The sequence below is a fragment of the Archocentrus centrarchus genome, chromosome 14, assembly GCF_007364275.1.
Source record: "Archocentrus centrarchus isolate MPI-CPG fArcCen1 chromosome 14, fArcCen1, whole genome shotgun sequence".
NCBI classification, from domain to species: Eukaryota; Metazoa; Chordata; class Actinopteri; order Cichliformes; family Cichlidae; genus Archocentrus; species Archocentrus centrarchus.
Genome location: NC_044359.1, coordinates 29,760,870 through 29,774,729, shown reverse-complemented (window position 1 = coordinate 29,774,729; position 13,860 = coordinate 29,760,870). Strand labels below are relative to the sequence as shown.

Genomic DNA, 13,860 nt, shown 5'->3' with positions numbered 1-13,860 from the left:
CCTTGGTGGCAAATAAACAATGCTTGACTCAGTGGAGTGAAAGGAGCTTCTGGGGCTTAGGGAAATATGGTAAGAGGGGAAACACCATCAGATTTATTATCATTCCTATTAGAGCTTATTTTGGCCCCTATATGCATTTTTGCTTCAACTAAGGCTAAAAGTAATGCTTTTATTTTGTTGAGAAAAACAAATGAAAGGTCTTGCGTGTGGCCTGCTGTGGAATGTAAAGATTTATGGCCCTTCCTGATGCATGTAGAGCCCATAGAGCCTCAGGCTCTGCCTCTACCTGTGCACCCCCCCCCCCCCCCCCCCCCTCCCTGTAATGAGGAGTCAGACACAGGCTGCAGTTAATGGCCATCAGAGCTACATTTCTAACTTCTTTTACTTGAACGTTTGAGCATTTAAAGAAGTAGAAACATCCAGAAACAAAACTTTTGATAATGGAGCCTTTTGCTCCTCCTTCCTAGATGCTCTCACTGTTACACTGAGACCAGACTTATTCTAGAAGAAACATCTGGCTCAAATTAAAAGCCTTCTTCTCCCTCCCCGCTCACGTCATCCCCCCTCATGGTTAGTTTTTGCAACTTTAGTCCTTTCATCCTTATTGTCCATCTCTTTGTCCATTCTTGCCCCCCTGCTCATTCATTCTCTCCGCCCATTCCAAGCCTTCTCGTCCTCCTCCTCCTCCGTCTTTCACCTCTTGCCTCCTGTTACCATCTTCCTTTTCTGCAGACAGTCTGCTTTGCTTTGGTACGCAGCATCATGATGCATATGAGTTGCATCTGGGGTGTCTCCTTGCTCCTGTCTCTGAGCTTAGGCTGGACAAAGGCTCAACAGACCAATAACACCAGGTGAGGATGTATTTTAAATCATTTGTGATCGAGAACCTGCAAAAATTCACTCCAGTCCTCATGTGTAGATATATGAGGGGAAGATACTGTAACTTTGGGATGGAAATAATTTTGAATATGTCATGTTAATACTTTCCTGCCCCTGTAAGTGAATTTTTCCAGTCCACTGTTTGACTGGGTGCAGAGTTGTCCTGTTGGTTTAGGGCTCATGATGTGTGGGACACTGCAGAGTCTGCAGAGGTTGATCCGCCACAGATGTTAATGCTTTCAGCTCCGCCTGTGGGGTCGAATCAGAGAAACTTGGCTCTGGCTCTGGACGTTTAGGCGGTAATCAGCAGCTGTCTGACTTTGCTGGGGTTCTGCTTGTCTGAGCTCGAGTCTGGAAAAAAACAACAAACTATGTTTCCATCTAATCTTGGTTTTCTAATTTTGGTATTTCAGATTGCTGTTTTTCTTCTCCTAACAATTTGTTTACTTCCTCTGAATAAGGAATGATTGAAATAAACTGTAACTCTCCAGAAATCTCCACACCACTAAAAAAACTGTGAAATGTTCCTTCGAAAAACACATGACTTCAAAATAACAGACATTTTCCCCCGTGGCTCCCAATTTTACAGATGTATCCCTGCCAGTCACATTGAAATAGGATATTTTTCTTCCTGGAAAGTACATTCTGGAATTCAGCATTCCAACTAAGTGTCCCAAACACTGTAAGCTTAGAGCGTCAGCTGTAAAATATGCTTGTCAGCTATTTCTTATTTATTTATTTAGGTAAAGTCTTCTCTTTATATGTCACAAAAACAGTAGCATACAAACATTTTAATATCCATTAAGAGCAGCAGTTTGTGGAATTCAGTGACATTCCTCAGCATTTCACATTCAGTAGTTGTTTTATTATGTTGATTTCAATGTTTACTGACAGGATCAACATGTAGTTAAAGTTAAAAAAAAAACAAAATCAAAAAGGATAGGTCCTAAGGAAAATCATCAGGGAATCCTCTGATTGTGTTTTCCCTGAAGCACCAAAGTTGTGACAACTGTGACTCGTTGCCCTGATCCCACTTTTAACTTTTGATTTAATTCTCAGTACATTCCCTATAACCTGCAATTATTCAACACTTTAAGCTACTCATTAGTCACTTCATAGCTATGGGCCACCAAAGCATTCAAGTTTAAATAAATAAAAAATACACATTAATTTTCTAAAATATAAAATTAGCATAAAAGAAAGGAAATCTGTGTTTGGTTGATTATTTCTTTGTTGTAACGATGCTTCTTGGCATTAAATCTTATACCATTGGAACGTCTGTTTATTTACATGGAGCCACATTTGTAGGAAAAATGCATTTGTAGGTTGAGCAGCAGAATTGAGTATGTGGGTGTCATCCATGAAAAATCTTCTCTGCCAGTTCCAAACAGCTTATTCTGCTATTGGCTCTTGTTTTGAGCCTCTGGTACTCCAGGTGCCAACAAGCAGGCTTCATTGGAGGCAATCTCAATGCAGAGTAATATCAAGATCAGTTTCTGCAACCAGTGGCAATCCCATATCTCCACAGTCTGGGACTGAACTCCATCCTCCAAGATGACAACGCTCACCCCCACAGAGTGGGGTTTATCAGAGACCACCTCCAGAATTTGGGAGTGGAGAGGATGGAACGGCCTGCCTGCAGTCCTGACCTCAACTCCACTGAACACTTGTGGGATCAGCTTGGTCGTGCTGTTTGTGCCAGAGTGACCAACACAACCATACTGGCTGACTTGTGACAAATGCTGGTTGAAGAGATACCAGCCCACAGCAGTGTGTGACCAAGCTGGTGACCAGCATGGGGAGGAGGTGCCAGGTTGTTGTAGCTGTGTATGGTTCTTCCACATGCTACTGAGGCCCCTGCTTGTTAAATGAAGAAATTGTTAAATTGCCAGTATGTCTTGTTTCTTCAGACTTCAATCACTCAGTGAAATAAAACAAGAGTCAATAGCAGAATAAGATTTTTCATGGACACAACCCACATACTCAACTCTGCTGCTCAACCCACAAATTCCTTTTTCCTACAAATGTGGCTCCATTTAAGGGGAAATAAACATGCTTTCCAACAGTATAAGATTTATTTCCAAGAAGCATTGTTACAACAAAGAAATAATCAACCAAACACAAATTGCCTTACTTCTGTGCTACATTTATAAATGAATATGTGCAATAACCACCATGGTGTTATCAACAGCCACTACCAGATTTAACCAGTTACCATCTGTTAGCTACACACAATATCAAAGTGAGTCTGAATCAAACAGTTATTGGCTATAAATACACACATTACATAATGCAGAAATTATTTATTGTAATGTTACCTACTGGGTAAACTAGCAGCTTAGATATGTTTCAACACCAAAGCTAAGAGATGATGTTAGCTAGCAGTCAGAGGGAAACACCTCTCTCTCTCTTTGCTGTTCATAGTGGACACAGCCATGGTTACAGTAGCTATAATAACCCAATCTCAAAGCCTGCCTTATTAGTTTAAACTGTTAAGTTTGAAATTATTTTACAATGTAAATGGACTATGTTTATATACAGCACTTTTATATCCTTGTCCAAAGTGCTTTACACCACAGGCTGTATTCAATGATTAATTCATATTTTTGAACATTGTTATGTATTCTCAAAGACCTGAGACTACCATTTGAGCCCATAACCACATCAGTTGTTTATTGAGGTCACAGAGCAGTGGAGCCATAGGCCCTTTTACCAAACACTTCTGTATAACCAGAAGTCATTTTGCAGTCACAGGATTTGCCTCCTGCTGGAGGCACTACTGCATTGGCTTCTGTTTTCAGACCAGGAAGCCACAGCCATCTTTTATATACAGTCTCTGGCTCTACATCCTGAGGCACAGCCAAGACTAAGACCATAAATCCATTTATAGGCTGCATCAATGACTGATATAGAAGAGTAAACAAGACTCTCTCAGAACAAGTCATCTTTATCTAATTACAGTCCTGCTGCAGAGCTTAAGCGTCGACTCCGACTTAATAGACGTGTGAATATTGTTTTTTTTCCTTTTCATTTTTTCCTGCTTAAACAAATTAAGCTGCAGACTTTAGTCATTGCAAGAATAGATACAGCAACATCTACACCCTGTGGTAGAACTATCATATAATGGAATTTCCTGTTTGGTTACACTAATTTCTTCCAGTAAATTCCCTCATACCACAACAGCCAAGAGTTTATTTAGACAGCCAACTAAAGAAAGTCAGTCACTTTGGACTCTTCTTAAGTCTCCCATTTCTCACTGTGTCCTTTACCACAGGCCTGTGTTCTACTGCGGAGGAGACCTGGTTGCAGAATCAGGCTTTGTTGGAAGTGAAGGGTTCCCAAGCTTCTACAAACCAAATAGCAAATGCACCTGGCGCATCACCGTGAGTCACTCTCCCTTCACCCTGCCTGAGTCTTTCCGTATTACCAATCTTCTGTTTCTGACTCATGTGCTCTTGATGGTTTCCAGGTCCCAGAGGGAAACGTGGTCACGCTCTCCTTTCGCATTTTTGACCTCGAGGCCGATTCACAATGTCGCTACGACTATCTGGATGTTTACAATGGACATTCCAACTTGGTGCAAAAACTGGGCCGCTTCTGTGGAACTTTCCGACCCGGGACTCTTATTTCAACCACAAACACAATGATGCTGGAGATGGTGTCTGATGAAGGGACGCAGGGTAGAGGATTTGTGGCCTATTTCAGTGGAGCCAAACCCTATGAAGATGGTATGTGGTCACATGATGAAGCTGTTTGTAGATGGTATGTGGTCACATGATGAAGCTGTTTGTAGATGGTATGTGGTCACATGATGAAGCTGTTGTTTTTTGTTTTTTTTTTCATCATAGTGCCATGTAAGCATTCCCAAATACTTCTAATTATTCATCATAAACCAGGACCTGAATGAAGCACATATTTCAGATTTTCATACCCATGTCCACAATTCCTAATTAGGTAATTGTGCTTTAAATCAAAGTTCAACCAAATTAAATAGTTAATTTTGTCTTTTTGGCCTAAGTGTTGGCAAACCTAAAGCTACTGTAAGGCTCTGAACAAAAGGCCATTTGTTAACTTATAAAGCTTTTATTAAGTGTTTACAATACAGAACAAAACAGGAAATCTCCCTCATCAGCCAGCTTTCACAGTACTGTTGTGGGGGGGTGGGGGTAATGGGTCTAAATAGTACCCAGTTCCAAAACCTGAACTGTGGAGGGCCATCAAGTTTTTTTGCATTATAATCTTCGTTAGCAAATTATTACTCGTAGGTAAAGAAACTATATATATATATATATATATATATATATATATATATATATATATATCCAGGCCTGGATATATATATATAGATATATATATAGATATATATATATATATATATATATATAGATATATATATATATATATATATATATATATATATATATATATATATATCCAGGCCTGGATATATATATATATATATATATATATATATATATATATATATATATATATATATATATATCCAGGCTACACATTGTTAACATTCCTACCAACACCTGTGGTATGAAAGTAGACTGAAGCTAATCACAGCTTAGCTGTGCTTGGCTTACATTTGGACCACGTTCAGTAGGTGTTTTCCTCCTATCAAGTTCATAAATTTGTTACTAAAAGGATGTATTATAGAATTGGAGCACTTCATAAACTGTAAAAGTTTAAACACTGAAATATGTCCATCCATCTTGAAGAGTGAACACAACTTTCTAACTCATAAGCTACTGTAGGTCAAATTCTGCTGAGCTGCCTTTAATACACAGAAATCCTTTCACAGTGAAGAAGCCAGATGACATAGTTTTTTCTCACCTTTTCTTAGTGACTTTTACCAACACAGCACTTTGCTCTCAGACTGCAGGCTTACTTGTGGTTCGTAAAGTTTTCTAAAGTAGAATGGGAGGCAGAGCATTTAGCGATCCAGAGCTTCTGTGGAATCAGCTCCCAGTTTGGATTCAGGAGGCAGGCACCCTGTCTGCTTTGAGGAACTTCAAAGCCTAAGATTAGGCTTCATACTTTTATTTTTTGATAAAGCTCATAATTGAGCTTCAGTAAGTGGCCCTGGGTTATGCTGCTGTAGGTTCGAGCTGCAGTGATGCACAGAGCTCGTCTTCCAGGTCCCTTGTTTCACTCCCACTGCTGCATGTCATTAGCTGCTGTCTTCTCTCTCCTATAGTCTGTGTTTTGGATGAACCAGGAATCCCATGGTCATCATTTTTCTATGCCAAAAATATCAAATTCCCCAAATATCTTGAAGAAGGATAAAAGGCGATTTTTTTTTTTACATTTATCAGAAATTGTGTAATGATAGTAGAAGGGAGCCAGCATGGGGGGTCAAAGTGCACTGCACTGAGCTTGCACAGTGCATTTATAAAGCAAGTGTTTCAGCCCACAGGCTGGATTACGATTATCAGCTCTACATTTTGCAACTTATGTATTTGTCAAAAAACAAAACAAAACAAAAAAATTAAATGCAAGAAGTCATGTTTGGCATTAGATGGTGAAGAGAGCTTTACGAATAGTTCACAGATCTGTTCATTCAGCATCCTCATGGAGTGTTTGCAACTTGTTTCAGACCAACAGTTCTGTGGCGGGAAGATAACAAAAGCCCAGGGGGAGATCAAGACACCCAACTGGCCTGACAAGAAATACCCATCAGGAACCAGCTGCTCCTGGCTAATCACCGTGGAGCCCGATATGGTTGGTGGCAAGCTCACACCCAGCATGCAGACATTTTATCGCCCAATGCTGTTCACTTTGATTATTTGAAGCTTTATTCCTGTTTTTATTGGGCACCAGGTAATCCATGTGAATTTCGATAAGTTTCTCCTGGAGTCCGACATTTATTGTCGCTTTGACTATGTGGCATTCTTCAATGGTGGAGAGAGGGATGATTCACGTCTGATTGGAAAATACTGTGGCCTTCAGGTCCCAGAGTAAGTCATAGAAAAGTTTTGAAGCCTTTAAAGTCAGTCTAAAATAGCTATTACTAATTTTAGACCTCATCCTTTTCCTGTCTTTTTCTAGACCCATTGTTACCAACGGAAATGTGCTCTTGGTCCAGTTTGTGTCAGACCTCAGTGTGACGTCTGATGGGTTCTTCGCCCGCTTTAACAGCATCCCACGAGGTTCTCATATACCAACAGTCAACTCGGGCGCCAGTACAAAACGCATTCCCCCAAAACCTTCTGTCAAACCGGAACATCCTCCAACCCCTGTGGAGACAACCACCAGATATGTGCCAGCTCCAGCCCCGAAGCCCACGCAGAGACCCAAACCGGTCAAGCCCACTAGAGGCCGTGGACAGGGTACTACTGAAGCAAGGCCAAATGGAAAGAAGCCTGGTGGGTAAATGTATATACATGTGCTCATGTACATGTACTTAGTAACTAATACTTTTATTCCCATTTTTTTTATTAGTGCTTCAAAATCCACTGTGTGCCAAAGCTTGTAAAAGAAATGGAACCATCAAGACTAGTTTCTGTTCCAGTGAATTTGGTAAGTTTCCTGCTGCTGGCATATATGTGCATACATTACAATCACATGTTGCATTCTGACTGACCCCCCCCATTTTAAAATTTTTTTTCCAGTTATAACCGGGAAGGTGACCTCGCTAGCCCCAAGGCCCCGGGGCGCTCTACAGATTACCGTGTCTCTCATTAAGGCCTACAAGGCCGGCCGGCTAACCATAACACAAGTTGGAGAGACCATGTCAGTGAAGTTGGTGTCACAGTGCAAGAAGTGCCCACTGTTCCGTAAAGGTAAGGTTTTGGTTGTTGTTGTTGTTGTTTTTAATTATTATTCAAGCACTGCAGATTAGCAGCATTCTCTTTAACTCAGTGAACATAACCTTATTTAATCTTTTTGGTCATTTTTTCACTTTCTGACAGGTGTCAACTACATCATCATGGGTCAGGTGAATGAAGACGGACAAGGTACTCTGGACCCTGGTGCATTCACAGCGCTATACAAAGCCCCACACCACAGATTGTTAATGAATATCAACAACCAACCCTGTTAACCTCACATATCTGTCCAGACCAGAAGAAGGAAACCTAAATCCAGACACTTTAATGTGAAATACAGCTCTTTTAAAGCACTATATTACAGGAAACATAACTTCAATGTGATACCACAAATTAAAGGAATCCAATTTTAATGATTTATTCAAAACTCTGCCAAACCTTATGTTTGTAATTTATAACTGAATAAAGGTTTTATATCTCTTTCATTTGATCTGACTGGCTGTTTTTTTTTAATGCAATTGTGACACTTAATGATAGAATGATGTCTCTGACTCCACCTTGTGGACTTGAAAAGTAATAGCATGCTGCCCAGACACATTAGGCATCTGAGATGGGATCTAAATGAACATCGCGACCCTGAATTGGATAAGCGGAAGAAAATGGATGGATGGATGGATGGATGGATGGATGGATGGCTGTTAAGAGGACCAGAAGAGTAAAACCTCTGCATAAAAACATATTTTACAAGGGAAGAAACTCAACTTCTTTTTCTTTTTATCTGGTGGAAGAAAGATTCTGGTGCCAGTAATGACAAAATCCATTTATATGTGCGATAACGAAGAGCCTGAGATATCTTAAGAAATGTCTCAATTTTTCTGATGTCATTGCAGTAGGAATATCAGTTCATGTTACTGAAGGAAATGGAACTGCTAATGTCTCCTTTGCAGTTTTCCCAGCTTGTGAAACCACTGAACACTTTGAGGTTTAGGGTCTGACATGCTGACCTTATATTTGAGACCCATGGTCCTTATTACAAATTTCAAGGGCTGACCTTTGATCACAAAGTCTGCATCAAGATGTCAAGTTTTACAGAAAGGTTTTGAACCGAGGTACAATCAGTATACGTCTACAAGCTCCTTTTCTGACACTAGAGTGCGATCACTGTTTGGTGCTTAACATGACTTGCTGTGACCTGTCCAGGATGGTGTAGGCAAAAAAATGAATGAATAAACTAATAGATCATGTTGTATTTACAATAAGAGGTGACTAGGACAATTACAGGTGGAAAAGAGATATGCTGTAGGTGGAAGACCTACAATCACAAAGGTGGTAAACTAGCAAACTATAGGCAGAAAAAAACACTGGAGACATGCAATGCATGAAATCCTTTCAAAATAAAACAGGAAACACAGGAGAACCAAAATTCAAGCTCTTAACAAAACATCAGGACAACGACATGGACAAATGTCACTGTTTTTATTTTTGATGTAATTATTTGTTCAACTTTAACCAATTTTAAAAGATAAAATGACTGTATTAATGAATAGTATAATATTATATGTATTAATAATATATGTATTATTAATAATTATAGTTTGCAATATTTTTTCAATTTACTGGTCGACCTACGCCCCTGCCCTCACCTATGGTCACGAGCTTTGGGTAGTGATTGAAAGAATGAGTTTGTCCATTAAATCTACCCAGTCTTATTCTTATTCTTTCGGCTGATCCTCTTAGGGCTCACATAGCAGATCACCTGCCTCCATCAGATCCTGTATCTTGCACCCTCCTCTGTCACACCAACCCCCTGCATGTCCACATTTTGCTAAAATGTGGCCAATTTTCTATGGACTATATTTGGCTTTAACTAATGACATTGATTTTGCTGCCTCAACTAAACCACAATTCCACCTTATGATCCCAGACACTTTCCATATCCTATATCAGTCTCAGCACATACCTTTTGGGCCACATCTGGCCCATACTATATTTCTTGAAGCCCACGTTAGGCTCACCTCATGGGTTTGTCTTGCATCTGGCCCACACAGTATTTATCATTGATATAGCTGAGCCATCAGGGATAAATTAGCCCAAATTGCTATTACATATTCAATATACAATTCATCACATTCATTTTTGAGGCTTTTGTGCAAAATATAACCCTTGCAGTTTAAGTAACACTTTATTGTAAAAACAAAACAAAAAGCTATAAAATACATTCAAACTGCAATATGAATGACTAAATATGATGGATTTTTACAATGGCTTTAGAAAAAGAAAATATAAAAGCAATTTGCTTTATAAAGCAGGCAGATAAAGCAATCATTTGTGCAATCCTCCTCTCCTCTCCTCCTCTACACCCAGATGCTACCCTTCCCCTCTCTTTCCATTGCTTCCTCTTGACCACAGCAGCTCCCTGTGCCTTGCCTCTGGTTGCGCTGGGCAGGCAGGTTCTTGTAGACAGCGCGGCTGTAAGGGATGAAACACAAGCCCAGCTGGAGGTGTCGGGCCAGGCGGCAGTAGGCAGCCAGTGCCAAGACCAGCAGCGGGGTGAGCAGCAGAAAGCCCACCACCAGCAGGGCCACACAGCCTGTGTCGTCCAGCAGGTCTGAGCAGTACAGGGATGTTCCATGGGGCTGCACCTGGAGGAGAAGGAGAAGGGATGAAGGATCACAGAGGCCACTCACACCACACCACCTGAGTTATATATGGCACTGGCTCTAAGAAGTGTTTGTGTGTGCAGTGTGTTCCCGCTAGTAATGTATAACACAGTCAGTACGCAGTGTGCTGTTTGTGTAGGCTTAAGGCTCACAATAAACTAGGGCAGCCTAGTCACAGCTGCAAAAAATTTAGAAATAAGCTCTAAAAAGATCCAGTAACACCTGAGAAAACAGCATCGAAAAGGTATTTTCTCTTTTCCATTCTAAAACAACAGTTTGATTAACAAGCTGCATTAAGAGGGAGAAGCCCAATGAATGGCTTCATAAACCCCCAATCTACCCTTTAAAACTGCATTTTCTTTCGCTAAATCAAAAATATATGAAATCTAAATATTTACTGTGGAGTGGCAGAGAAAGCCGAATATGATCATGGCAAGAGCAGGGGTGAGGATGATGCCGAACAAGACGCTGGCCATCCCAGCATTGATCAGAGCGATGATCAGGTTCTGTGCCGTGACCAGCACCGAGCATGCCCAGCAGTCCAGAGAGCCCCTTAACTCCACAGAGGGGTCAGCAGCTTCGCTGCCTCTGTGAGAGTAAGGAGGTGGCACCACGACCCCCGACCCCGATCTGGAGGGGGACCGTGCTTCAGAGTGGGTCTGCTCAGACGCTGTCCTTTCCAGCGTGCCGTTCCGTGAGGAACTCATATTCTTTGTGGTCTGTTCTGCATAAAAAACAAACAAACAAGTCATTCATTTATTTGTAAATCTATGAAAAAATATGGATTATCATGACTTTATTTTAATCCCTGGCTTATTAATCTCAGCTTGCCAAATATTTTATGTGACTCTACTAGTCTCTGATGTTCTGTTAAGACCTTCCATTTCCTGCATGCTCTGATATTATTCAGTCCAACCAATACAAAGATGGAAAGTTGAAGAAGGTTAAACCATCATCCAATGGGTCCCTTAAATAATGTGGAAAAGATATAGAAAGTCAACACAGATAACTGAACAGCTCTAACTGCAAGGAAATGGGATCTGCTGACTCCACTTCATAGAACATATGCTGGGTGTGAGCTGTTAATTTCCAAGTGTTCCTGTTAGAAAGTGTTTCCATGTGATAAAGAAGGGCACTTCCACCATTTCCCTCTGTTCTGTGCTGCATTGGCAGCTGCTGGTATTCAGCAGTGTGAAATCTTTACTGCAGGTAACTACAGTCAACCTCAACCTCCAATCAGCTTTCAACGATCTACTCAAAAACCTGATTCATGTGCTTTATATGGAAGTCAAGGAGGAAAACATGCATAAAACTATCAGATGACTTGAAAATTTAAGTGACTTTTTGACCATTTTTTAAAGATTGCATAAAAAGCTTGCAAACTATTCTTATTGGGGAATCTGTTGTTTATTTTTTCATCTTAGTAAATGCCCATCTTTCATTAAATCACGGATGGCCTTTCAGAGACATCATCACAACAACCTTTTTGCTTCTGGACCAAAATAAACTCGCCTGAATCACACTGATTTAGCGTGTGTGCATTCAAATAAAATGAGCCCTTTTGTTTCTGCATTCTTTTGTTTAAAAAAAAAAAACCCCAAAAGGATGGATTATGTTGTACTCACTGCGTTATAAACCCGATGACCTTTGCCTGATGCAGTTCAGTAGTGGCAGCAGATGAAGAGAATTTCAAGAATTTCCTGTGGATGTGTTTTTTCTGTCTAAAAATCCAGATTTTGAACGTATATCCAAGTGGAGATTGATTTTCAACGCCTCGAGTTCTTTTGTGTTAACGCCTATTTACAAAAAAAAAAAAAGAAATAAAAAAAAATCAGGTGATAAGGCATCAGGTATTTGCCAGCGGTTTAGACCCGTCACAGAGGGAGGCAGAAAAAAGCTCTGCAGACTTGTGGCATATTTTGGTTTCCTACTGGCTTCAGCGCTTCCTTCCCTGACATTCTGCTTCCTCACTCTGACTCAAGTTGGAGATACGAGCGAGTGTGTGAGCCCGTATCCTGTGTTGCCTCAAATGCACAGAAAGCAGGCCGGGCTGTGTTAAAGGCTGATGTTAGGTTCTGGGCAGGGAAGCAGAGGAGGGGTGTATATGATAATCCCTGTGAGCAAGGGGGTGGGAGGAAGGGTGTTCATTTGGATGGATTAGAGGAGCTATATGCTACCCAATCTGCAACTCCTCAGGGAGCAGTTTCTTTCTTCCTGATAAAGTCAGGCTCAAAATTCAAAACAGCTCATTTTATTTCAGTTTTTATGCCAAAAAGGGGAAAAAAAACATATAAGATGCAGACATGCTGTATTTATCTTTTTAGTGAGAGCTCAATTCAAGCACTTCACAATATAATCTGAAATAAAGAAATTAAAGGGTCAAGCAGCCTTACATGAGATTTGTTTCCAGAGCAGGAGTGACAGAGACTTGGCTCTTGACCCTGTGATGAAAAACAGATCTGCTGAGGAAGTGGGGGAACACTCTCTAATTTGGAGACCGGGCTATCATGGGTTTAATAAGAAGCCAGAGGAGCTCAGATCAAAGGGTGAAATTAGTATTTTGATATGGAGTCTATTTTCTTTTTTTTTTTCCAGTCTCACTGTGGGCATCTTTGTTTATTTCTTTCTTAACATGAGGTAGATCTATGAAGTCCCCAAGAATATGAGAGAAATGATCAAATAGCTCTCCTCATTAGAACGCTGTGCTTGGGTTAAAAAAAAAAAAAAAAGAGGGAATGGGGAATGATATGGGGGGGGGCATTGCATGTTTTTGCCATTAATGATGTGCCTGTCAGTGTCTGAGAGGGCTTGCAGAGGAAGAGCGTGCTTCCTGTCCTTGGAACAGGATATCCGCTGTGTCCATGCTCTACGCTGTGATGTACACAGGTTTGGCAATCTCATCCAGGAGACAGAGAAAGAAAGTCAGGCTCATTGAATGTGGCGCCTGTTTTTAAAACAGTTTAATGCAAGTCTACATCTGTTATATTATTCTGGTTCATTACTGTTATATAAGCCATATAGTACAGGGATGTCTTTTGGTCACTTGAGGCAAGAACTTCATTGTTTTATTATATAACTCAGCTGACTTATTGCTGCATTTGAGTTACTTTGCTGCTTAGCTCAACAGAGCAGCTGCAGCTTGTAGCTTTGACAAGATGCTATCAGGAAAATGTTGGAGGGGAAAAATAAATGTGCTGTGTGCTCGCCTCCCTCCACATCAACTCTGAGGATAGCAGACTGTCCAGTGGAGCCGCTCAGTGGCTGTCAGCTGCAGACTGAGAAGTGCAGCTGGCACATTTAAATTGATCAGATCCTTACTATACACAGATATGTCTGCAAAACACCCCATAGTGGCTGTGGCTCAGTTGGTAGAGCAGGTCACCTACTAATCAGAGGGTTGGTGGTCTGATTCCTGGCTGCTCAGGGCTGCATGCCAAAGCATCCTTGGGCAAGATACTGAACCCCAAGTTGCTCTCTGATGCAAGCGTTGGAATGTGAATGTTAGATAATAAGCACTTAGCTTAGTTACATATGGAAGTGCTTGT

The 13,860-nt window shown here is 40.8% G+C and overlaps 2 protein-coding genes across 2 annotated transcripts; one reads left to right on the top strand and one right to left on the bottom strand.

The window, feature by feature from the left end:
* The first annotated feature begins 631 nt into the window (after nt 1–631).
* On the top strand, nt 632–8,140 carry pcolcea (procollagen C-endopeptidase enhancer a). Its single transcript, XM_030746041.1, has 9 exons — nt 632–851; nt 4,154–4,262; nt 4,349–4,607; nt 6,485–6,609; nt 6,709–6,845; nt 6,937–7,253; nt 7,330–7,407; nt 7,500–7,670; nt 7,800–8,140. Exons 1-9 carry the CDS (start codon nt 763–765, stop codon nt 7,928–7,930), a joined length of 1,416 nt encoding a protein of 471 aa, XP_030601901.1. The 5' UTR covers nt 632–762; the 3' UTR covers nt 7,931–8,140.
* Nucleotides 8,141–9,126: 986 nt separating this feature from the next.
* tmem88a (transmembrane protein 88 a) lies at nt 9,127–12,376 on the bottom strand. The gene is made up of 3 exons (XM_030746851.1): nt 11,941–12,376; nt 10,714–11,039; nt 9,127–10,297 (listed from the first exon to the last, which is right to left on the bottom strand). The coding sequence occupies exons 2-3, from the start codon at nt 11,020–11,022 to the stop codon at nt 10,010–10,012; spliced, it is 597 nt and encodes a 198-aa protein (XP_030602711.1). The 5' UTR covers nt 11,023–11,039; nt 11,941–12,376; the 3' UTR covers nt 9,127–10,009.
* Nucleotides 12,377–13,860: the final 1,484 nt, after the last annotated feature.